Below are 26,903 nucleotides of genomic sequence, written 5' to 3'. Positions count from 1 at the left end.
TTTAAATTCCACTAATTACCTCCCAAATAATTTTTTGAGATCTTTTTCTCCCAGTTTTTGAGAGCCAAATATATTTCAAGTATTGTGTTTAGAGCCTTTTGACTTACTACAGTGACTTTCTATCTTTTGTATTTTTTCTAACATTGTCTTTCAGGAAGTGGTTAGGTTAGTTGTCTTAGACCATGTAACTAAAATAATTTGTCAGATTCTTCTTCCTAAACCTTTTATACTTATTCTTGTGTTTTATACATTTAGAATAATAATGATAGCATCTATAATGATATGTATCCTGTCCTTTTTTTATTAGTACTTTTCGTTTCCCATATTACTAGATGTTCTTTGTAAACATTATATTATCATTAGTATTGTACTATTAGTATTATTAGTATTATATTATTATAAACATTTTAAGTATTCTATAGAATATATGTACCATCTGTTGTTCAATATTCAAGTTTACATTTAATTTTACTATTTTTATTGCCAATGCAATAAATCATTAATGATATGATGCCCCTATCTATATTTTAGGCCTCAATTTTTTATTAGTACATGTGTGTAGTACATAATGTTTACATTCATCTTAATTCTTTTTTCCTATTTCCTTCTCTCCCTCCCTCTTTCCCCCCATCTCTTGATCTCCTTCTTTTTGTTTTTGTACATGTTTGCAGTACATAATATTTGTATTCCTTGTATGGAGTTGGTACATGGACATAACACATCAAAATTCCTTTTTCGTATTACTTATCCTGTCTCTTCCTCCTACTCCCTCCATCTCTTGATCCCTCTTTAGCTATATTTTATTTTGCTCTTTATTTTTACTCTGGGTTTCTCATATAAGAGAAACAATGTGATACTTAAGTCTTTGCATCTGATTTACTTTACTTAATATTATGATCTCAAGGTGCATCTGTTTTTCTACAATCAACTCAAGTTCTATCTTTCTTTCTTTCTTCTGTTTTTTTTTTTTTGTGTTGGGGATTGAACTCAGGACCTTGCATTTGCAAGGCAGGCACAATGTCACTGAGCTAAATCCCTGGCAAGTTTTATCTTTCTTTATGGCATAGTAGTACTCTATGGTGAGTGAATATCATACTTTCTTTATCTATTCATCTGTGGATGGACTTACTGGCTGCTTCTAAGATTTATCTATTATAAATTGGGCCTCATGTATCTTTTAAACTATGTGTTTTAAAGTAGTTATGGTAGCATCACCTACTTGGCAAAGTTGGCCAAGTTCTGAATGACCTTGGCAATAAGAGTTAGAGTCCGAGACGTACGGTCATCAGGATACTCCTGCATAAGGTTGAAAAGACTGGGAGACATAATGGCTGGGCAAAGAAAACGGAGAAACAATGAGGCACTAATGAGCCGCTCACTGATGTCCTGCTTGCCTCGGGTTAGGCACTGCTGCTTCCATGATGCAAATACTTCTTTCAACTCACGAGGGAAAACACTGGAGAAGGAAAAAGATACTAAAACCTGTAAGTATAAAAGGACTATAACACACAAAAGCATGATCAATCCCACTATGATTCAGCAAACCTCTCTTCTAGAGCCAAGGTATGAGGACTTAGTAACTTCCTAGGGAGGACATACTGCTCAATTCATGTCTGAGGGCTGGTGGAAAATTCACAGTAGGCCAGATGGAGATTGGAAACTGAAAGCTATAAAATCCTAGATAAGTATAAATTTAGTTCTGTAAAGCAGGAAAATGGTATGAAGCTCCTGACTAAACCATCTGGTTTAATATAGCTCACCATAATCTTTCTAAAAACTGTTCACCAAAAATCTTCCAAAATGTCACCAATTACCAGAGCAATGATTAAAATTCATGAATGCATCTGTTCAACACTAGTAAATATTTTAGAAAGCTAGAAAAATACTTTTGGATATTAGAGGATGCTATACTAACACTATGGGAGAGATTATTTAGATAGTCAATTTGGAAGTACTTTTGCTTAGAATGGAGATTTAGACAATTATATCCAATTTTCCCCTTCCTTTGGGGACAGTCAGATGAGGTTTATAAGGAAAAACATTAGTTTCATAGTCAAGTGTTTACCATGGATACTAGCTCACCAGTAAGAGTTGATGATCTTGCAGAAAGCCAGTTCACAGCACATTTTTAGATTGCTCTGATGGTCTATCAGTTCACTAGAGGAACATTTGCTGGGATCTACCTCACAGTTCTCATCTGATTCATACAAAGCTTTGATGAACTCCCCTATGTGAAGAGAAAAGATGACAAGTTGTAGAATTATGAACAGTGTCTTCCTGAGTAGAAATAAAAGGATTTTGGATTTCTATCCTAAAATGGACAATGAGGAGTCTTTTTCCTCAGACTTGATATAGAGGTGACAAAACACAGCCCACAAAAGGTCACTGGAGCCATTAGTTACTATATCCCACACTATCATGTTTATTTTCCTTATTTTGGAAATAGAATAACAGTAATCACCAATATCATCATTACAGTATTTATAAAACTAGCAACAATGACTTTATAAACAATGTAGTATCTTTTATCAGAAACTATAAACATTTAATTAGCATGAATTTGTAATTTGCTAAAAGGCTGTCTCTACCAGGAATACTATTACCACTATTTTGGTAAAACAAAATACCCAAATTTGCTTGAATAACTTACTAAATACGGTGTTAGGATCTAAGGTTGATGCCAAACAGAGATACAAGTTAGGCTCTGCTTGCTGACCTCTTATAATGGTGATAGTCATTTAATCTAGTTCAAAATGGTAACATATCTTTTTATATACTTTCTAAATAACTTAATTGAAAATTATGCAATTTTTGGTCATCCTATGTTTAAATAATTGGACTGGTAAGTGGTTAGGGATATGTCCAGTATTTCTTGAAAGAAAAATCACCTTACCTGTTCATCCTCTACTATACATTATACTTTACATGTCTTCTAATTTTCCATGTTTCATATTGTTTTTGTGCTTATTTGTTCACATTTGTCTCATTTCTAGGATGAATATCTTTGGTGGTTAGGAACGAGGTTTTAATCAGTTTTAAATTCCTCCCCCCCTGGATAGCCCTCACAGGAATAAATATTGATCAGAGATGACGATTTGTTTTTTATAAAAGTTTTTGTTAACAAGGAGTGGATCTGTCAAAGATCTTTCTAAATCTTATGTTACTGGAGGTCCAGATTATTTATAACAGTTTATAAAGGTGAGCAATATTTTCTATAAAATTAAGTAGCAGTAGAAATATGAAACTTTTTTTTTAAACAAACCAAAATGATTAGTACTGAGGCAAGGGAAAGCTTTTAAAAATAGCTATGACAGAGGATAGGAAGTGGTAACTTGGAAGAAATATGCTCGGAGAACAGAAAGTAACAAGGTACACAGAAAAGAAGGCAGTACACAGAAAAAAGGAAAGGCTTTGTAACCAAAGAGAGGTATGAAATCCTGGATCCAACCACTTAACTGATTTTGGGGCCTTGAAAAGTCACTTAACTAGTTCAAGATTCAGTTGCCTTATTTGTAAAAGTGTCAATAATATCTGTCTTATAGAACTGAGGTGAGGATAAGAAATGCATTTCATATGGTTCCCTCATTTAGTAGTGGCTCCATAAGAAAGTATTACAATGAATAAATTATGCTACTTTTAAATAATTTTTCATGAAGTAAAACAGCCAAAACTAGTAAAAGTTTAAAATGTGAACAATTTCACAATGTAAATATTCAACATATTTTCCCCATCTCCTATGCTATGTACCTCTACATAATCTATCTCATTTAAAAGTAAACAATCATCAAATATCTTATATAATTAACCAAAATCTAAATTTCTTTCATAAGCATTCTGTTTTGTAAGTTCCTTTAGTTTATATCTATTCTAGGGAAATAATACTAATGTTAATGGATAATATTAATAATAAAATAATTCCACTATTTAGCAAAATAAGTAACTTCTAGGCCTAGAAATAAATTGTCTACTGTGTCAACACTATACTGTCTATAAAGTTTTTTTCTGATTATAAGATGATTAAAATCCTCTACAGTTCAGAAAATTATTTTCAGATTTGAAATTATAATCTATGTCTGGTGATGTGGAATGCACTACAATCAAGGTAAAGCTTGCATAGATATGTACTTGAAAGGTATATCCTCATTCGGCAATATTAAGATGTATTAAAATCCAGTTGAGTTTGCTTCCTTGCCTCTGAAAATAATCAAAGCCAAGGAGTTCTTTATTATGTTTAAATATAAGTTTATGCCTAGAATCTTCTATGATGTTTTATGTGAGTTATTAATTCATTACTACCTAGCATCAAATTTCATGTGTAGGAGTAAGTTAGCAGGTATGGACATAATATTGCTGAGAGAAATTTATGTATATCATTAAGAGTGAAAATCAGGCCTTTGGAGAAACATTTTTCCTATTATCTCACAGATGATATTTTTTGTATGTCATAGGATACCAACACGAAATCTGACTTCAATCAGATAGGTAGAAAGGGCTAAAAAATGAAGATTTAAGTCTAAGCAGATTCTAGATAGTAGAGTAATTTCTTTCAAGATAAATGAAGACAGGCTAAAAAGCAGGATGGTACTTTTAAATAAAGTCTGGAAATAGCATCAAGTTTTTGCCCCAAATATAAGGACTATGACAAAACTGTAATAGGAAGAAGACACACCACTCTGGACCTGCTCTTACATTACAGATATTTTTTTTTTTTTTTTTTTTTTTTTTCCTGGAAATCACTATGTATCTCAGGCTGGTCTCGAACTCACAGCGATCCTCCTGCCTCAGCCTCCCAAGTGCTGGGATTACAGGCATGCAGCACCATGCCCGGCCTCATTACAGATATGTTAACAGAGTTTTCTGAGGGGTTATTGGAATTTTTTTCCCATGCTCACTGATCTTAATTTTCAGGCCTCATTGGGCCAATCAGCCACTTAATTCACTTGTGTATCAAAAGACTTATATCCAGTCATTTTGAAAATCTCACATAGCAATTCTGTTTAGCACATTGATTTTTAAATGTCAACAAATATTCACCTCTACATCCACAGATTGAAGAATCTGAGATGCTTCATTGTTGTCTTTTATAATATGTCATTAAAGCAAATCACGACCTATAATTTATGCCTGTAAAATGCTCTTTATGTAAATGCACTAAAAACCTCACTGCAGTGAGACTCCTTCATATGAACATAGTGGTCCTATTTCTTGACTAGTAGTTTTCTTTACAATATAATTTTTTTCCTCCTGATATTATTCTAAAGCACCACAAATGATCTTTAAAGTTGCCAATGCAACAGTCGCTTTTTCTTTCTTGACCTTCTATCACTGTTCTCCCCTGTTATTCTCGCTTGGTGTTAGGGATCAAGTCCAGGACCTCATGAATGCTAAGCATATGTTCTTCAATCCATCCCTCTGCCTTTTGATATTCTCTTCTCTTTTAGTATCTAGGACTCCAATAACTGGAATGTCTGGTTTTCTTTCATTTTTGCACTTTCTCTGATTGTTCTTCTTCCTTCTACACCATAAACCCAGGTACACTGTGAGATGTCTTTGGCTCTATTCGTTTCCTGCTCTGGTAACCCCATAGCTCCAGGTAACTCCCTCATATGGGTTAAGTTAGTCACAAATATCTAAAAGCCAACTAGACAGAAGTCTTGATTAGCTTTCCTACCTAAAACCACTGAGATTTCCTACTAGAACTTCAAATTGAATATATCTGAGGCGGAAGTGTCATTTCCCTTTTGTAAAGCCTACTATTTTTATGGTTTTTATTTCTGTTAAGAATCTCATCATCCTCCTAGTCATTTACAAAGACCCAAAATTCTCTATACTATTTGGTCCCTCCTACTTTGCCACAAACTGATAAAAATGCCAAGTCCTATCTGTTCAACTGTAACATTTCTTTTATTCATCTTTTTCTCTATTCTTATCTGCAGGGATTGCCTCATTCAGAGTCTCATTATTTCTTGCCTTCCTCATTACAATGGCTTTTACACTAATTTCATTGAAAACACTATACTCAAAACTTCAGTTTTTCAATGATTATTGTAAAATCCAATCCTTAGCCAGGCTCTTAAAAAATTGGTTCTAATTATTTCCTAAACTTTTTACTGTTCACTTATTTTCTTTCATATCCTTTTTCTGCTAAGTATTTGCTCCATACATGTCTGGTTCTCTCATACCTTTCATGTCTTTGTTTAAGTCCACTAATCACTACCATGGCCTTTGCCCACTGTCTGTTTTATTATTTCCTTTCTACCCTTCAGGCTATACCTACAACACAAGTGTATTTCAACAGGAAATTCTGTAACTATCAAGCTGGAATTAATTTTTAAAGATTCTTTGAGAAAACACAGGATTTATCTTTTTGTTTATAGGGATAAACTTCTTCTACTTCCTTATATTGTAAACTCCTTGAGAACAAAAAAATCTCTGCAGTCATTAAACATACCTGTATGGTCTACTTGATAGTTACATGAGACTGCTAAGCACTAAAAATATGGCTAGTTCATATTAAAACATGATAAATGCAAAATACACACTTAATTTTAGACTATGAAAAAAGTAAAATATTTCTTTAATAATTCTTACATTGATTAGTTGGTTGTTAAGTACTATTTGGATACTCTCAGGTTAAATAAAATACATACACTATTGATTTCACCTTGTTCTTAACCTTTTCATACTGTGACTATAAGAAAATTTAAAATTACTCAGGAAATACCCAAAATTACTCACATGTGCCTCATATTATATTTATATAAGACAGTGCTTCATAACATTCTCTGTGAAATACAGATAAATGAGATAAAAGAAACATTTGCTTCAAGGAACTCAAACCTGCTCTACCATTAAAATGTCCAGCATAGTGCCTTCTCTATTAGTTAATGACTGAATTTCATGGCCAAATCTGCAACTATGAGGGCCTAGTCAGCAAGACCTAATAATAGGACTAAAATTAATTATGTAAAAAAGCTCTAGAGACCTTGGAAGGCAGAAATTAGGAGTTGTGGGAACTGGCAAGAGTTTCTTCATTTTTGATGAGTTTTGCATGCATGATAGCAAATGCTAGGGTAAGCAGGCTACATCAGGTCTAGTAGTGATATCCACTGATATTATTATATAACTCCCTTAGGGAAGCTGTATATGATGATAGCCTATTTCCACATGTACTATAATAAACTATAAAAAACTGTTGTTCCTCCACTGGTGAACAGTACAGAGACTATTACAACTGAAACGTAAACCTGAAGACTAGTAAGCTGAACTAAATCACATGTAAAGTTTGAGCTCAGTTTGTTTGTCACATGAGTATGAAATTAGTTAAAACTGAAAGGGGAGAAAGAAAAGAAAAAAGGGGCTGGAGATTTAGGTCAGTGGCACCACACCTGCCTTGAGAGCACAAAGTCCTGAGTTCGATCCCTGGTACCACAAAAAAGAAAAGAAAAGAAAAGAAAGAAAATAGGTATTTTCCTCTTTCATACCTAATGCATCATGAAGATACTGTTGTCCCACCAATTTGAGATATTCTTCAATAGATTTTGTGGCAATGGTGTTCTCTCTGAAGATCAAGACATCATGCTCTCCACAACGATCTACCTCAGACATCACCAAGTCAGTTAGAAAATCCTAGTAGAATAATGTTCAAATAAGCAGAAACAACTGAATAAATAATGTACATTAAAAGTACAGAAAATCAAACATCTTCAGAATGCTGCTTTAAAAGCTAAGCTACCAGGTTTAATTGGAAGATAAAAATCCTATGTGTCACTACTCCTAAGTTTAAAATTCCTTCAAACATTTTTCATTGTACTTTTGAAAAAGACTGTAATTCTGATTGCAGCCTCCAATCTCTGGATTCCCCGGTTTCTGTCTAGCTTTTCAGCCATCTAGTACTGTTCTCTCTGCATTCTGCTTCAGCCTTTGAAGCATTCTTTTTAACATCAACCACTTTCTACATATGACGTTCTCTCTCTAGCACAAAGCCTTTTGCAAATGCTACTCTCAGTTAAGCTAGACTCCAACCTTCACTCCTTCTCCCAGTATCAGGGAACTAGTTCCTGGGATCGTTTGGCTCTTAGCGCACATATCATTTTCTTAGCCAATACATCTCTAGCCCCTAATAGTTTCTAGCATATATTAATATTCAATACACAGCAGTTACAAATTGGCTCACAATATCAACATTGAACTTCTTGAACTTATCACTTAAAGTCATTTTCAAGTGCTCGTTATGGCAGCACATGTTCTAAAATTGGCATGATACAGAGAAAATTAGCATGGCCCTTGTGCAGCGATGACGTGTAAAATCATTTTCAAGACCGACTATTCATCTAGCTGCCTGGCTGGCTATCTGCCTGGCTGGCCATTTGTCCATCTGTCCATTCACCCACCCACCCATCCATGGAGAAGAAAGGCATATAAGGAGAAATAAAGCCCCGAAGAAACAACCTCTTCATTCCTCAATGGTCACAGAAGAACTTGACGTAAAATTCAATGTTTATTATCATTTGATTTGAAATGTGATAGCATCATATATTTTGAATATTACATATTTACTGGATATTTTAAGGGGCTCCAAAACTCAAAACAGAGGTAATATGCAGATTTACTTTTACATACATACTTTAAACTTAAGCATTTAATACATTAACAGGACTTATATTGGAGCAGCTCAATAGTCTAATAAAGTTGTGGGCCTAGGAATCATTATTAAAATTTATGGTAATGGACAGGAGGAAATTTGGGGGTGATGGTAACATTTTGTGTCTTGATTTAGATGGTGGCTTCAATGGGTGCAGAATCTGTCAAATCTTACTGAATTCCACTTTAGACGGCTGTAGTATATTGTAAGTAAATTATGTTATCTATTAAAGTGTTTCAATAAAATCTTACTATATCCTAAACCTGTAGCAACTGAGAAGCACAAAAAACATATTCAAAAAATTTCAAAGGTGAGACTCAAAATTTCAATCAGATCTTACCCCAACTCATAAACATTTTTAAAGATTATTTTCAGTAAATTCAAGCACAAAATTTATAATCAATAGGAAGCCAGTTAGATAAGGGAGTAAGTAGCTAATATTACGATTTATATCAAGAAATTTTAGTAACACTTCATTTTTTTGTTCTAAATAAATTACTCTACCTGTGAACATCTCTGGATATGAAGTTCAATTTTACTATGACCAGTTGGCTTAAAACATATTGGAGACTCAGCTTAGTTAAGTGAATATGAGTCATAGATCATAGGTTCCATCAACTGGTGGTTGTTTCTTTCTACAATCGGCATATTTCTCTGTTGCTGTCTTCCTGTATTTTTACTTTTAGCCAGGATGAAATGATACAAGGCTATCATGAAATGAAACAGCTACCAATTTTATAACAACCCTTGGTATTTTTACTCCAAATATAGATTTTAACCCCATGAGGAATCTTGCTAATACTCAGCAAGTTTCTGGAATACCTCCTTCTGTGCCTGTGGGATAGCCATCAGTTAATCTTAAAATACAGTAGGGCAGAAAACCATCATGCAGCACTCTAGAACAGTGGTAGCAAACCTATGGCATGTGTGCAACAGTGGGCTGCTTATATTTTTGAAAGCTCTAAAAGGTTCACCATCACTGCCCTAGCATTAAAGAATTTGGATACAGTGTGGGGGTAACATACCAATCCTACCATTTATTTTATCAAATAATAAAGAAATGATTGTGGTATCTATCTTTTATGAAAACAGACTTTCAAAAAATACTGGTTTCTCCATTTTACTTCTTTAGTTTTTTTTTAAGGGAGGGTCTTGCTATCTAGTTCAGGCTGGCCTTGAAGTCATGAGGTAACACAGGCTAGTCTGGAACTCTCAGCAATTCTCCTGCCTCAGCCTGCTGGGATTACTGGCATGCACCATCACACTCAGCCACTTCTTTAGTTTTATAATTCTCATTTCTTCTGAGTCTGTTAATAGATTTCCTCTTAGCTCTTTCTTCTTGTGATCACAGCAAAGTACATTTTTCTAATTTGGATCTCTACAGCATTCATACCTTATTTCTTTGTAATAAAAGACAGGGAAGAGTTTCCAGGCAACACAATCCCCCTCTGCCACTTACCTTGGCTCTCCCAGTACTTTGAAGAATGTGCACTAAGGCACAAGCCAATTCTTCTTTATTTCTCACACTAATTACTGGCTCAAGGACAGAACACAGCATAGTGTAGTTGCTGGTGATAAATTCTGCAAATTCTTTGTATTGCTCCATAGGCAGAATGGTGATAGTTTGGAAACGCGACTTAATCCTAATAGAAGGTCCTCCTGTCTTTCCTTTGTTGGGTGTAGGGGTACTCACTGGGTACCACTTTTCTACAAATTGACGACCAGTAACACTGGCAGTGGGGATGTTGACTAGCCCTACATAATTATTCTTGTCCTTTTTCTTCTTTTTTTCCACATCCTTATAAATGTGAACTGTGATACTATGAAGAGGTGGAAGGCTATAGAATTCAAAATGTTCACCCCAGAAAATATTGTCTGCTTTGGTCTTGCTGGTTGTACGAGCAAAAAGGGTATCATCAAGGCACAGTTCACAGAAATACTTCTTTTTAGGGGCAAGGTCCTTGGCTTCAATGATCCATAAACGGAGAACATTTTCAGCTCGTCTGCAATTATCCTATGAAGAGGCAACACAATTGAATTTGAGAGCTAACATCTCAGAAAGAGAACATTTCCTCTTAAAGTGATACCAATTAAGGGGAGTCAAAACGTAATAAAAATGTTTTATATTTTATTGTTTAGGATGAGAGGAGGGTCTAAACAAGAATGTATCAGAATCTTAGAAAAGCATATATATTCTATTTTACTTGGGTTGAAATATCATCTTGTAATAGTTGTAGTAAATTCTCCTATAGCCATCTTAATGGCAATTGGAATAGTTTTTTTTTTTTTTTTTTACAAATATAAGAGATAGTCAACAAACTTGTATTCTAGTCCCCTTTCTCTAAATCATTAAATTTTTCTGAGTCTTCTTATCCACACTGGTAAATTCATAGTAATAACTATAGTGAGATTATTTTTACTATAAAATATCCTAAAATGTATATGTACTTCAAAATTGTTAAGCTCTTTAAAAATTAAGATATTACCATTACATTTACCTTCTATCAACTTACTCTTTTCAAAGTGATACATTTTTAGACAATCAAAGCCACTATTACCTTATTTGGTTGAACTGTCCTTCGAAGGTTTTCCATCCACTTATCTCTTTCGGAAGCAGAGTTACAGCTGAAGCATTTACTTCCACTTAAATAAGTGACCTTCAACATAAAGATTAGAGGTAAAGAAAAGGAATTATAAGATTTGGTGGTTCTATCTTTCTAATTCTATCCTGTAAGAGTCAGGGATATGTTGCCAATCCAAATCATACTAAATGAAGCTAAAATGATCTCAGCTAAGTTTTATGATACCTATATCTAAATCTATACCTGCTTTTTAATTTTTTTTCTCTATATAGCATCCATTTTCATTCTTAGGTAGGAGAATACAGGTCATTTAGAAATCATCTGGCTTATGACTCAAAAAAATCAAAATTAAAAACCTTTCAGGCTACATCTTAAATTAACTGCAAATGAATATGCTCGATTCTAAGTTAAAAATAACCAAAAATGGAAGTTTCTAAAAAAGATTTCTCAAGACTGCTTTCATTATAATATTATAGAAGGCTGCTAAAAGAAATGGAAGAGTTTAATAGTAATGAATTACTGTCTTTGGAATCTTTTTCTCCACTAGGCAACTATCCTCTTGATTACCAGTCATTTACTAGGTTAGCCTGATCACTCTTATTATCATCCTTTAAAAATGAAACACGATAACTAGCACCTAATACTGGGTTTAGTATAGTCTACTGAACTGAGTTCCACAAATAAGGAAAAGTTCAAGTGATTTTTAGAATACCAATAAATGACCTGCCCAAATTGCTGATGTCTGCTCACGTATTAACTCAATCTCAGGTCATAATTCAATAACTCAGAACAGATTATATATACTTTGTACATTATGAAAGCTACCAGCCTCATGTGGCTAGTCCAAATTGTGCTGTAAATGTACAAGTGTCGAATTTGAATATTTAGTATTAAAAATGTAAAATATTCATAATTTTTACATTACATGTTGAAATATTTGGGTTAAATGAAATTGAAGACTTTGTATATGGCTTGTACTGTATTTCTTTTGGAGAGCTGGAACCAAATTGTTGTAGTTAGAATAATTATTCTTTGGGTTTATTTCTCAAAATAATGTTAAAATTGGGGTCTTAAGAGGTTCAGGAGAAAAAAATAATATAACATAGTGGGTGACATCATTTATCAATACCAAAAAATTAACACATTAATAAGCTATTGCTAGTCTGCACCTCTGCTGACAGTATAGTAAGTATCCATTTGGTGGTGGTGGGAGAAGCAGAAAAGGCCAAGTGAGATGCTATCATTAATAATTTTGATTACAAATACAGATTAATTATATTTAAATATAATTAGATTTTTCAATATTTCACTTATAAACAGATAATTTTCAGCAAGTGAAACCACTTTAAGATAATGAAATTGGCAATGCCATAGCAATGAAATCACCAAATTACTTGAATAGAAAATCTTGTTAATTACTTACTCTCTTCTTTCTACATTTTTTACCTCAAAGCAGAAGTCTTGTCCAAGGATGCTACTATGGAGTGGTTTCACTGACACAGGTTCTCCTCTACCAAGATCCAGACATTCCACTGCACTGCATGGACTGAGCAAGGATTCATGGGAACGTGATTCTTTTAATTTAGGCAGCCCACGAGACCTACAGATTGAAGATATTTCAGGTAGTGTTACCTTGGCCAACAAGGAAATGAAGGGTTAATGAAATGGAGGCTAACAACAAATGCACAAATGCCTAAAGTAAAAAATAAATGCACTAATTAATAATTTATAAAAATAGTAATTATAGTCACATGACAAACTATACAAACATATGTGAACACAATATTTTTGAACACAGAATAAAAACAATAATTTTTATTAGTTTCAAGGGAGTGCAAAAGTCCTCTACAAACATTATTTTATGTTCATTCTTATATATTGGAAGATGGAGAAATACACACCACAACATTTAGGATTATCTTATGCATGCCTTTTTATGCAAACATATAGTCAGAGAGCACATGCTTTCTTATTTTATTCATGCTATGGCCTTATTCTCCTATCACTGACAAAATAATAGTGGCTAAACCTTCATTTTGTTTCTTTCTGCTCTGACAGAAAACACACACACACACACACACACACACACACACACGCACGCGCGCGCGCACACACACAGAGTCAAACCCAAACTTTTTAGCAAAAGATTGCCTCACTACAGAATTCACTATACATATGAATAAAGAATAAAATGCCTTGAAGAAACATCATGAAAAAAAAAAATCAAATTCTCATAGAGAACAAATCCTTTTCAACATCGTTCAGGGTTCCTGGCTGGCTCTCTAAGAAAGAATGCTGGGAATCATGACTCTTGTCACTTTGGAAGATAGTGCTTCACTGCCTTCCTCTTGAAAGAACTGACACAATATTCGTGAACTATTCACTTTTACTCAGTAATTATAGTATTAATTGGCTGAAACATCCAGAGCTAAATACATATATTTCAAGAAGTATCTATAAAAGATAAAAAGATGTTTGCAGTAAAAATGTCTGCATAAAGACATCTTTTATTATAAAATACATTAAATAGCAGCTTCAATCATTTCTTTGAAATAACCAAGACGACATTAAAAGGAACTGAAACACTTAATGCCAGAGTAATATTCAATTAAGTTATAAAGTAATAAAATACAGAAAACTAGCACTAAAGAGTACTTTCTTGTTTTCATTTTAACATTAATTAAATCCCATAAAATAAGAAACATTTTAAGCAATAAGGATTTTTAATTGATTCCTCTTCACACACACACACACACACAAAATCAACAATAGTGTAAAGTTTTTAAAAAATGTGTGTTCTGATATTATCAATTTTCAAAGTAAAAGAGTCAACATTTATATTTTTCATTGATAATCACAGAAATGATAAATGCCACTTTTATTTTGTACATAAAAATGTCAATGTACCAGTTCCACATATAGTTCTCTTTGTAATTCTAGGTAAGACAATGACATTTTTGCAGTCATATGCAGCAAATATAGCACATCAATTATACATAGCAAAATGCTAGATTTTTTGACTTTAATTATATAGACCTTCCCAATATGCTGCATAAGCAGCCCTGTTGAGGGAAGGGATACTATAATCTTTCTTAAACAAATATAAAACAATTCTAGCTCATTTTTCTCAATTGTTGCTGGAAAAAAAAGCCTCCATGCTCTGGGGTGAGCCTCTCACCAGGAAGGATTAAGGCATATTTAAAATGGAGGTAGACAGAAGGCTTACTTTTACTTTTTAAATTCTCTAGGAAAAAAATTAATTTAAATTTTATTTCAAACAAAATAAATGTCTACCTACATGAAGCAACTGTACAACCAGCTGGCAGTGCAACCCCAAATCATAGCGGTGCCACATATTCCGGTATAGCAAGTCAGTTTCTGGACTACATCTCAGAAAGCACAGGGAACCAATAGAAAATGGTTTCCTTGCTGCCTTTGATTACTGATACCATCTTTGGGTAAACGCTTTCCAGGTGTTATTCAAGTCTTCAACAGAAACATAATAGGACAAGAAGTCATCTTCATCCAAAGCCTGCAAGGCAGCTACTCTATCTTCTCTTCCTTCCGGCTGCATCTAACCCTTCAGGTAACAAACAAGGTTCCTGGGCTCTAGGCTGGGCCTGTTGCCATGGTGCTACACCTATAAGGAGATTAGAGCTGGAAGGCAGCAGGGAAAAGCTGCTGCATGAAGGACTCAGGGAGCATGCTTTGCAAACATTAAAAACATGGCAAAGCTGTCCATTTCAAAACAGAAAGGAAGGCGAGGCACGTATTCATTTCCAGTAAGGAGTTCTCAGTCAAAAGCTGTAGAAAAGAAATTGAGGCAACTCTGGTGTTGGAGGAAAGTTTCATTAAAAATCTACAGGAACAAATCTTAGAGACTTTCATGTATGATTCTCACTCTCTCTTCAGAAACTATTTCTTATATTCCCACCTTACAAGCACAATCTTTCTCTCACCTCTCGTTTCCTTTCCAGTACTTGCCCTCATTTAATGTTTCTAGGCATTGTTTTACACAAATTTATTGGGTGTACACATATTTTCTTTTCCTTCCTTTCTTCTTTTTTCATATTAAGATATTATAACTAAGCCATCCTCAATTATAACTCAAAACTCTTCCTAGTTATTGAAATTTCAACTAGTTCAGAATCTTCCATTGTTCAGTATGTGTACATATAGACACATGAATTGAAAGCCAAAATCACTAATATGTTCAACATTGCTACTGAATAAATAAGAAAGCCCTTCCTGTATTGGAAAGACAGTTTCTCTGAGAAGACAAAAGTAATTCCCAGAGAAGCAAGATTACAGTAAACAGGAAGATCAAATAGCCTGGGAATGTCTCAGGGAGGAGGGAAGCATTATCTGTACAAGTATTTTCATATAATAGCATTAGTAACCCCAAGTCTCCTTTAAATCATGTTTACCTCCTTCTGTACCATCATATGAATTGATTTTTCTTAGATCTACTAATTGCAGTTTTAGCAGCCCTGTGGCACCACAGTTTACTCCTCTAATGGAAAGTAAAATGTGGATTTATTGGGAGAATAATGAGTTTAAAACAACTTTTCCAGTCCAATCTGACAATGATCTTCATCAAGAAACTTAATCCAACCTCAAAAGTGGATGTTGTGAGTCCCCTGACCACTGGCCAGGCTCTCTTCCTGACTGTTCTCCCCCTTCCCCTGTACCATCAGCTCAAACCTCATGTAAGAATAATTTAGAGCTCTAATATGATGATTTGTCTTTAATTTACTTGGAAAATTGCTTCGCAGAGTGCAATTTTACTTCTAATTAAGGATAATATTTCTGTTTTAAGGTCAGCAGACAATCTTGATTTCTATGCAAACTCTTGTAAGGTAAGGGTTAAAAATCTAATTGCTTTGCTGATCAAGATTACCTGCTGCTTCTGACCTTTTTAAGAGATAAACTACAAGGCAAGACAGGCTATTACTCCCTTCAGCCAATGAGTATTTCATTCTTTAACCCTCATCCTTATGTGAAATCGGTCTTAACAGATGAGAGTTAAGGGACGGGGGATGGGGAGCCAACACACATAACAGCAGATATACTGATGGAATTAAAAAAACCAGGAGGAAAGAACTTTGATTAGCACCATTTCAAGTAAAACACAGCTGGATTTTCTCAGCTTGCCATCCAATTTTTTTTTTAAAGTCACATTTTCTCCACAGTTCTAATGTGCTTGGATGTGCTAGTGCAATCTACCATGTTTAAAGATTCAAATTTAGGAATTAGGAAACTTTTAATTAAAATGCTTATTGCCACACAAAATCTTGGACTCCAGTGCAGGTGAGTTTCTGCTTGCCTTGGCAGTTATGATTCCAGACAGCCTCAGTGAATTCTTGAAAAGATAGTTTAGCTAGTAAGCTGGATCCAGCAATATACTTATGTTTTAACCATTATTCATTTTAAAGGCACTCATTGTATCTGAAAAATTTCCAGGTAATAATTAGAAACATTTCACATCCTAATAGTCTTCCAACAAATACACATAGTGTCTAATGAGCTTTTTTTTTTTTTTTTAAATTGTATCTCACTTTGGGGAAAATTTAATTTTCCCTTTCCTTGAAAAATATTATTTTTTGTTTCCCAGTGAGGTATTTTGTGACAACATTCAAGTGATGTCTTCTGTTTGAAAATATAGAACTTACATGTATTACAATATTTTATGAGGGTAAGGATATTTGTATATTTTTACTGGCAATCTTGGTTGCTTTTCATAGAATTGTGAACTGCTGTTTTATGTTTTTAAATGATTTTTCTAAATGTTGAACTTATCTGATATGTGAACACTTTTTCTATATTAAGAGAACTAGTCTTTTTCTGTTATATTTATAATTATTCTCCCTTACTTTATGCTGAGGTTTCTCATTTGAAGAATGTAAGAAATTCAGCTATATTTTCTTTAATATTCTTATTTTAATTTGTAACTCAATACATTTGGGTGTATTCTAGATGGAAGGGGAAAATGAAAGGCATATAGTAGGGGCTCGCGTTCATATATTTCCAAATTGTGGAAATATTATGACCATAAATTGACTCATTACTACTGTATAGTACTCTTCTTACTAAGACTTGTGGTGAATGTATGTGTGTGTGTGATGTTTCCCTTTGTTTTATCCTTGATTATTCTGTCAACAAGTTAGGATTCCTATCAACATTTGGAATAAGGAATATAATGGAAAAGGTACTCAACTTGAAGGTGATAGTCTTACATATTCACATCAGTTCAAACTGCTTAGTATGTGATATGGAGCAATAATTTAGTTGTTATGAATCTTAGTGATCTCATTTGTAAAATGTGGACAGTGATTTCCTATGCCTCACACAGTGTGAAAATCATATGCAATAATCTATGATTTCACATCCATTTCATAAACTACAGTGCCATTCAAATGCGATGGACTATATTATACAGAGCTTTTACACAGTGTTACGACATGCATTGGTTCATCTTACATTATTTACTTATCTAGTTGAGAGCCAGAAAGCAAAAAACAATGGCAGAGGGCAGACTGAATAAATAAGCATGTGCTCTAACTACACATCAGTAAAGAAAGCTATTTAAAAAATATATTCTTTATGCAAGAATAAAGTATTAAATGTACAGAAATATTTTTATTAAAACATCTTGATGAATTTAAAATTCTATCACAATATAATTAGAAAAGTCAATTGACTTCAGAGTATGAAACTACAGAATCTTTAACTGGTCCATGGCAGTAAACCTGGTAAGGAAAACTCAACAATCTATAGCTACACTATATTGATTAATTAGTGACCTGGAGTCCAATAATTTCTGAGAACTTATCATTATAATCAAGTATACTGCATTGAAAAAGGTTGTTCTTTATTATCTAGACATCAGTTTTGATTCTTCTTTTCTGTTTCAGCTAACAAACATGTACTGAGTTCCTCAACAGGACAGACATTTTGTGAAGACACGGGGATATAAAGATATCCCTTCAGGAGCTCCCAATTTGCTGCAATAATCTGAAATATGAAAAGATCAAATTCAACAGAAAGCAGTTAATTCTATAATAAGGAATGTATAGTTGGCCTTGGGTGGGCAGTGGGGTAGGAACTTAGTTTAGGATAATGTTTTGGAAGAACACAGAAAAGTTAGAGGTATGGCTCCTAATTTGAGTATGTTACAACAGTATGAATTAAAAGTAAGCATGAAAAGGACAGGGGGTAGCAATAGGGAATGGTGTTTGGGATTGAGGAGACAGCAAGATCAAAAGCTAAGAAATATTAAACTATGGTAAATACTATCAATAAAAGGCTTGGTAGTACTGGTAGAAAATAACTGAGAGTTGTGAAAGGCTAGGCCATATTGTTACATTATAGATTTATAAAAGTGTTATATACATGTGATACTGCAACTGATATTTCAATTGAGGCACCAAGATAAAATACGATGTCTGCCAAAGTGAAGTACAGAACAAACAGTAGCATTTATAAAATAAATGTTTTGGTACTAGTTCTAGTACCTTGAACCTTCCAATTAGATAAAAACTGTAAAAGTAGCCAGAGAGAAAAGTGAAATGATTTTCTGAGAGATAATATTGTAGACATCTGTGAGGTTCAATCTCCTGTTCCTACAATGGATAAATAAGGACAGGAGATACACTGAGGGTGGAGTTTAATTCTATCTGGGAAATCCAGTGACGAAAAATGACCAAGCATTGGTAGTAGAGTGTGCTGATGCTTTTGGATCAGGCTATACTCCTAAAGGTTGTTAAGGAAAAGGATGACAGATATTTCTTGTGGACCAGGGAAAAGGGCAAGTGAAGAGTTGAGAGAGGCAAGAACTCCTTCCTACAAAGGAGTTGAAAGTTAGCACCTTGAATATAAGTGGATCTGCCAAAATCAATAAAACGTGAGAGGCTCCTCAGGAATAAGAACTCTGAAAGATTTTCCAGAGCATTCCCTAAGGGAAAAGGTAGCTTTAAACACCTGCCAAGCAAAGAGAGCACAAGAGAAGGAAAGATAGGACTAGAACTTTCTTATCTATGAAGGAATGCTTTTTTGAAAGGTGTGTGGGGATGAGAAAATTCTACTCCATATACCTATCTTTACCTCAAGTCATTGGTAAATTTAAATAGTGCTTCCTAATATGGTGGACAACCTGACAGGCATTTGGAATTCTGGAATGCCTGACAATATGGTATGATCACTGTTTTTCACCATTTCCTAGTTTTAAGTGCATATGAACAAAAAAGGCAAAACTATTACAGAGTCTTATGTATCAATACCCTTCCACAGACTTGGTTTTAGTGTAAAAATACTGCCAATATGGATTCTAGGAAGTAATTTTACTGGCATTTTTCTGATTAGATGGCAGTGAAACAATAATAATTTTATGGCACACTCTTGGCTTTCTCTCTATAATGTTCCTCCTACCTTATTTTTTCCCTCTCTAATCCCACGCCATTAATCTCCTTCTAGCTTCATTATATCTTACAATAGCTTTATGCTAACTTAGTCCCCCCAAAACCTCTGCAAACTAAGTGATTTGAAATTCCATATTCCATGCTGCTGGATCATGTCAACTACAGCACAGTTTATTGTCATTTTCTTGTTCATACATGTTTAAAGATACCTCATTGTTTAAAAGCTAAAATCTAAATTCTTTAGTTGACATTTAGTTGACATTTAAGAACTACCCTGGATATGGAATATTGGGTTGGAAATAATCTCCACTCAGAACTTTAAAGATTTTTAAATGATTTCTGGTTTTTATTATTTCTCTGGGAATCCCAATGCCATTCTCAATCCCTCCTCCTAAACAAACACAGATTCTCCTTTGTATGCAATCCATTTCTTTCTTTCTAGAAACTACAATTTTTTTTTTCAAAAAATTCACTACCTTGGGAATTTTGTGGACTTTCTAATCTGGACATTTATGTTTTCTTGTGTGGGAAGACTTTCTTATTATTACTTCATTAACAATTTCCTCCCCAAAGTTTCTCTTTGTTCTCCTTTCCTACAATCCTCTAAGCTGATTCTTTCACTTTCTATTCCATTTTCTGGAAGTGGACTTGACTTTAGTTCTCATATTAATTTACAGACTCTTCACTGATTTTCTAATATTTATATCATCTTATTGTTTCACAGATGCATAATCTTATCTTTTGAGAATATTCCTTTTACTTAAAATTGTTTTTGGCTCAGTACATCACTGTTTCTTCTAGGTTCTCTTTCCCTTCTTTTACATGTTTGTTTTCTGTCTTTCATTTTGGAGACTTCTCAGTAACTGTAAGAACACTGACTATCTGTTTATATTTAAGTGTAAATCCCTAAAAAATGTCAATCAGAATTTTGTGTGCTGAAGGAACGAGGCTTACAGACTAGTGAGCTGCACTAAAGAATACTTCTTGGCCAGCCATTTTATTTTCTCATTATTACTGAGACACAAATCACAAAATCTACCCATTTAAAGCATACTTTTCAGTATACTCAGTTGTGCAGTCAACTCAACCTAAGATTAAAATATCTTCATAATTTTGAAAAGGAACCACACACCCGTTAGAAGTCATTCTTCATTCATCACTTTTCTCTACCCTGCATCCTCAGCTCTGGCAACCATTAATCAGTCTCTATAGATTTGTCTATTATGGAAGTTTCCATATTATACAAATGGAATCATACAATATGTGGTCCTTTGTGATTGGTCACTTGCTAATTTTCCTTCAGTGATGCGAATTGAATCCAGCAACCCCTGCATGCTAGTCAAGTGCTCTAACACTAAGATATATCCCCAGTCCAGGACTAGCTTTACATGTTTCCAAAGTTGAAAACATTCATACATACAGAGGTAGCATGTATTAGTTCTCTACTCCTTTTTAGAAAAGGCTAATACTTTGTTATATGGATATATCATGTTTTGTATATCCATCAGCTAATGGACTTTTGGGTCATTATCCCTTTGACTATTACGAATAATGCTATTATGAACATTAATGTGAAAGTTTTTGTGTAGACAGCCCCCCCCCCATTAAAAGAGGAAAAGTTTACTTGGCTTGCAGTTTACAGAATTTTCAGTCCATAATTGTCTGGCTCCAAGGCAGGGTGGCCTGGCAGAGGAGAAACAGTTTATGGTGGCCAGAAGGTAGCAAAGCAACAGGGGGACCTGAATTAGGATGGTGCCAAACCAATCAGCGTACTGGTTTCGTAATCACATGCCTCAATCACAGCATCACACACTCCAGATTTAGCCATCTCTGAAATAGCCCCACTTCATTTACAGGAGGCTTTGGGAGAAGATACAGACACAAGCCATAACATTCTGGCCCTTGTAAGAGCCTGACTGAACCACAGCGACTCCATGTTGACCAGCAAACGACCTAGAGACTGTCGCCTCCCCCCCATCCCTTATAGGATAACTAATGATTAATTGTGAATTGTTAGGTAACTGCTCTGAAGTAGCTGGGAAACTAAATGGAAACTGTAGTGAACACAGAGACCCAACACAAATCACGCCACTCCTTACTTGCCTGTAGTTGAATGTTCTGAACATTATAATCTAAGTTGTAAATGGAATAATGGATAATCGATCTGCTGATCATTAGTACATGACGGTCAAGTATATGCTTGATGACCACTAGCTCAGATCAACTGATTCTTTGCCTTTGTCCTCTTCCTGTAAGTTTTAAGTGTAAACCCCCCCTCAGCCCTATATAAAATGGTCTCTGTTTCTGAGCTGGCCGCTTCTCTGAGCTACTTGGCTTGGGGAGTGCCGTCTGGCCAGACTAACAAAGGTCTATTTGCCAACTTGCCTGGTGTGTTCCTTCCTGGGTGACTCTTGCTGTCCGACAAGCTCCTGGAGCCTCGCTGAGCTTCTGAGCCCAGCATCGTGGAAGCCTCTTGGCTGTTCACGCTCCAGGAGTAAAAGTGAGACTTAAGTCTTACAGCCTTGGTCTCTCAAACACTCATATACATTCTTTTATGAAAAAGGAATTTAGTCCGTCTCCAAGAGTTGCCAAATCCTAATAGTTCTACACTGCTGAAAAAGTCCCCTCTGAGATTTAAGGCAAATTCTTAGCTTCCAGCAGCAGTACAAATGAAAAGAAAGTCAAACACTTCCAACATTCAATGGCACAAGATAGACATTTCCATTCCCAAGGTTACAAATAGAGATAGCAAGAAATGGGAACAAAATAAGACCAAAATCCAGCAGGGCAAACATTAAATCCCACAGCTCCACTCCCAGCATCCCTGGCAATCTGTGAACTACACAGAGTTTGAGGAACTCTGCCCCTACGACATTTCTGGTGGTTGTAGTCCTATGGATCTCTGGGGCCAGCTCTGCTCCCTCCTTGCAGTTTCCTCAGAGGATCCACATTCCCAGCTTCTCCAATCTTCTGAGGTCTCCAGTGTACCTCTGGCTTCACATTGTCCTCTCAGGGGCACAACTGCCTGGCCTCCTAGGTTGCCTTCTGAAATCCTGGTAGAAGCCTTCCTGACCTCTCAACTCTTGCATTCTGCATGCACCTAAAACCAGTACCACATGGATAATGCCAGCTGGAGCAGTAGCCAGGCTTTCTTTTCTTTGGGTTGTAGGGGCCCAGTGCCTATGAAACCAAATCCTGAGGAAATTCCCTAGGCCTCCCACCATTCTGGAAAATGGTGCTCTGGGACTGTCTTCTCAAAGCAAAGTCCTTCACTTTTGCAATTTTGAAGCTGCTAAGGGTGGAGTCCTTCTGCTTCTTGTGATGCCCTTAGGCTATCTTTTCTATTCTCCTATTCCTTCTCAGCAATCAAGTTCCCACTACTCTATCTTTGAAGTCCATAGCTTCACTGGAGCTTTCTTTCTGGCCAAATGTCTAACATTTAAAATTGTTCTTCCGGGCTCTTTGCTCTTGACTCTCAACATACATCTGGCTAAAAGCCCCCAATAATAGCCATGCTATTGCCTCAACATTAGACTACCTTATAATTTCTTCTTCCAGATTAATTAGTCTGCCACCCTTAATCTCAGCCTTAGGCAAAGCCTCTGGACTCAAGCAAAATACAGACAAACTTTCTGACAACGCATATGCACATCATCTGGAGTCCAACATCCTATGCAGTTCTTCCCAGCAGAAACTCTCGCTGAGCCTGGTCTTTACTGGCTTTCTGGTCTTCTGAGATCTGACCAGAATCTCCAAATCTTTCCAAACTCTTTGCATAAGCCTATCCCAAAAGCTCATAAACCACATGGTCAGGCACAGTCACAGCAACAACCCCACTTCTCTGGTTCCAAACTGTGTCTTAGTTACTTGGTTACTTAGTTGTTGAGACAAAATATTCAATACCCAAAGTTAAAGGGGGAAAAGTTTATTTGGCTTACAGTTTGTAGAGATTTCAGTCCATAATCTGCTGGCTCCAAGACAGGGTGGCTTGGAAGAAAGAAAGTTTATGGTGGCCAGAAGGTAGCAACGTAACAAGGGGCTGTTTTTTCTTTCTTTTGGGCTTACCAGCCAGGATTTTAACAGGAGAACTCAAGTAACAGTATCTACAATATTTTTTTTTTAATCTGGGGCAGTTTAGTTTCTTTAAATTGCTATATGAAAAGTGTAAGCCTTCTACTGCTGGAAGGGTAGAACCTTCTCAGAATTCTAGGGGTTGGCAGCTAAATCCGCTTCCCACTATGGCAAATATTAATAGCTATCTTCCCAATAACTATCTCACCTCAAGATGAGATTCCTAGCCAGGTGTGGCGATGCATGCCTATAATTCTAGCTACTTTGTAAACTGAGGTAGGAGGATCCTAAATTCAAGACCAGCCTGGGCAATTTAGCAGGAGTGTTTCAATATAAAATAGAAGGGGCTGAAGATGTAGCTCAGTGGTAAAGTACTTGCCTCATATGCCTGAGTCCCTGGGTTGAAAAGAAAACAAAACTCCAGATTCCTGTATTGCTGGGGGTAATAATGTACCCAAGTATAAAATTTCCAAGCCTCCCTTGCAGAAAATGGTAGCAATGAGATATAAGTAGAAGTCACTGGATATGGTTTCAGGGAAATCTTTTTAAAGAAAGATAACTGAGATGGAAGGCAGGTGTTCTTTTATGGGCCCTTCTTTTCTGGTGTCTGAGAAATGCATGTGATAGGTGGAGTTCCAGTAGCTATTCCGTGTCCATAAACAGATTCTTGAAGATCCTAAAGATAGCAGACTTGTGCTAGACTGCCCAACTTGACTCTAGACTTTGATTTCCTTTATCTTTTTCTCTTTTTTCTCTGTTGTTTTGTTTTGTTGTTTTCAGGCCTCCTTCATATTGTGGCAGTCTTCCTGCTTTAAACTCCTGAGTACTGGGATCACAAGTGTGCCCTACCACAGCCAGTGAGACTTTCTCTACATGAGAAAAAATAATTCTCACTTGTTTCAGTGATTATAGTGCTAGTTAATTAGCAGCTAATCTAAATCCTAAGTGACAAGATTTCAGAATTTCCTTCTACGGGAAACTATATTTGATCATCCTCTGATTCCTATCATTTGGATTTCTTCTGGGTTTTTTTGTTTTGTTATTTTAAACCAGCGATCAAACTCAGGACCTTGAGTTTGCCAGGAATGCATACTGCCATTGAGCTATATCCCCACCCCGCTCCTGATTTTATTAAAGATATAGTTTCTACTTCTCCTCGTTTTCCTTCTTTGTGGTACTGGAGATTGAGTACTTCACACTGAGTTACATCTGTAGACCTTCTTTTATTTTAAGGCAGAGTTTCACTAGGTCGCTAAATTGCCCATGTGGGACTGGAACTTGGATCCTCTTACCTCAGCCTCCCAGAGTGCTGGGATTATAAACTGAGTGCTGTATTCAGCTATATTTCTACTTCTTGTACTGTGTAAATTTTAAGACTCCCCCCTCACAAAAAGCCTTTCTTTACCTAACAACTTAAGAATTGGAACTTTACTTTTCCTTCCTTTCACTTTATCATATTATGAACTATTAATGATTTCTTTTTAATCTCTCTAATTTCTTACTCTCTGCCTCTATTTCCATTTCAAAGAAAACTATCCCCTTGTGTTCATTTCTGTGTTCAAAATGTATCTCTCCTTTAAGGTTCAAATAATAGGTGAATGCTCTCTAAGGTCCTTCTTGACTCACCCAACAAGAAGTATTTTCCTTCACCTATACCAGTAATGGCGAACCTTTTAGAGCTTTCAATGATACAAACAGCCCACTGTGGTATACGTGCTATAGGTTCATCACCACTGATTGCTTCTGCCCATTTACCTAACTTTTCTGGACTCCTTGAGATTAGGGGTTATGTCTTTGGTTCTCTATATTCCCTTGCAATACATAACAACTAGATTATAATTAATTGCCACACATTAGATACATTATGTATAAAAGAAGTTTGGTTTTTAAAAATATTAATTATTTGTCAAAACTTCCCTTTTTCCTACTAAGAATACAGCTATTAAGAAGAGTAATATAGGCTTACATGTATTATGTTCCACCAAAGCAAACTCAAGTTTAAGGATCATTATAAATTAAAAAAAGCAGCACTGGTGGCAAGTCTTACTAGGGTCTCAGAGTTTATAACTTGTGCACTACTGACAAGACAGACCTGGTCTTTTTGATCAATCAAGGCCATATGTATTTCACACAGCTTACCATATCAATAAACCTTCTTTAGATGAAATTGACTCACATAAAAATGTTCTGCTATCTCAGAGTAATAACTCAGACTTTATGAGAACAAATTTATCTTTGTAAAATGTTACAAGTTCAGGTAAGTTTTCTGTTCCTCAAAAACCTTGAGGAAAATATCACAATCACTATTTCGTTACACTGTACTCTTATCTCCAGGTAAATTATTTTCTTCTCTTGATAAAGGGAGATACAAAGTGATTTTCCTAAAATCATAAAGAGGAACTGAATAAGAAACATATCTTTGGCCTCTGATGTTTTTTAGTCAATCTGACCAGGCAAATAAATCACAGAGAAAAAGACTGATATATTAGAGCAAAGGAAAAACAAAAACTTCTTTGTAATTTGGAGACAGGATTTTAAAACACAAGAAACAGATTTTTAAACAGGTTTACAAATACAATGTTAATTAAGTTATTTATGTTGAGGAGATGAAGAAGGAACTCAGCTTTTTACGTTCTGACACAGTTATATGCCACATCTGTGAAAGTGTTCTCATAAGATTAGAATGGAGCTAAGAAATTCCTGTAATCTAGTAAACGCATAGTTGAACAAAAGGCAAAAGAAAAGAAAACTGCAGGAAAACAAAGAAACCCAAGAGAATTCACAAGGGAGGTTTTGGGATAAGCTTTTGGAATCAATAACAAGCTCTTTTAAAAGTTTAAAGGGCTGGGGATTTAGCTCAGTGGTTCTGCCACCTGCCTCGCAAGCACAAGGAAATGAGTTTGATCCCTGATACACACACACACACACACACACACACACACACACACACACACACAAAAGGTTAAAAACACTGACGCCCAACCCTAATAGGTTTTAAATAAGAGAGATGATTGTTGATGGTGGATTGTTTGCCCACAAGCAAAGCTATGAGTGAAGTTAAATCAAGCAAGCCACCATGGACATATTTCTAAAGACTGACACCAACTCAAAAGCTTCGGGCAGGTCCTTCAGGAGGGAAGCTAGAAGGCACTGTTATTACAGGGGAGGACAGCTTCATGTGTAACTGCT

At 35.3% G+C, this 26,903-nt stretch overlaps 1 protein-coding gene and 1 non-coding gene across 8 annotated transcripts in view; one reads left to right on the top strand and one right to left on the bottom strand.

Moving 5' to 3' along the window:
* Rasal2 (RAS protein activator like 2) overlaps positions 1-26,903 on the bottom strand; it is a 299,612-nt gene that overhangs the window by 24,667 nt on the left and 248,042 nt on the right. For all 7 annotated transcript variants that reach the window (XM_010630221.1, XM_010630215.3, XM_010630216.3 and 4 more), the window contains 6 exons: positions 12,673-12,826; positions 11,203-11,301; positions 10,104-10,658; positions 7,485-7,629; positions 2,083-2,227; positions 1,220-1,456 (listed from right to left, as the gene is read on the bottom strand). In XM_010630221.1, the coding sequence (XP_010628523.1) occupies positions 1,220-1,456; positions 2,083-2,227; positions 7,485-7,629; positions 10,104-10,658; positions 11,203-11,301; positions 12,673-12,826 (1,335 nt within the window). The remainder of the gene's footprint in view (positions 1-1,219; positions 1,457-2,082; positions 2,228-7,484; positions 7,630-10,103; positions 10,659-11,202; positions 11,302-12,672; positions 12,827-26,903) is intronic.
* On the top strand, positions 8,225-8,331 carry LOC117285658. The gene has a single exon (XR_004516726.1). It is a non-coding gene; the product is annotated as a U6 spliceosomal RNA (small nuclear RNA).

Source organism: Fukomys damarensis, unplaced genomic scaffold (assembly GCF_012274545.1).
Source record: "Fukomys damarensis isolate Sample0158 unplaced genomic scaffold, DMR_v1.0_HiC HiC_scaffold_11, whole genome shotgun sequence".
In the NCBI taxonomy this organism is placed as follows: domain Eukaryota; kingdom Metazoa; phylum Chordata; class Mammalia; order Rodentia; family Bathyergidae; genus Fukomys; species Fukomys damarensis.
The sequence above is the reverse complement of the archived record's forward strand: the minus strand, read 5'-3'. Positions and strand labels throughout refer to the sequence as shown.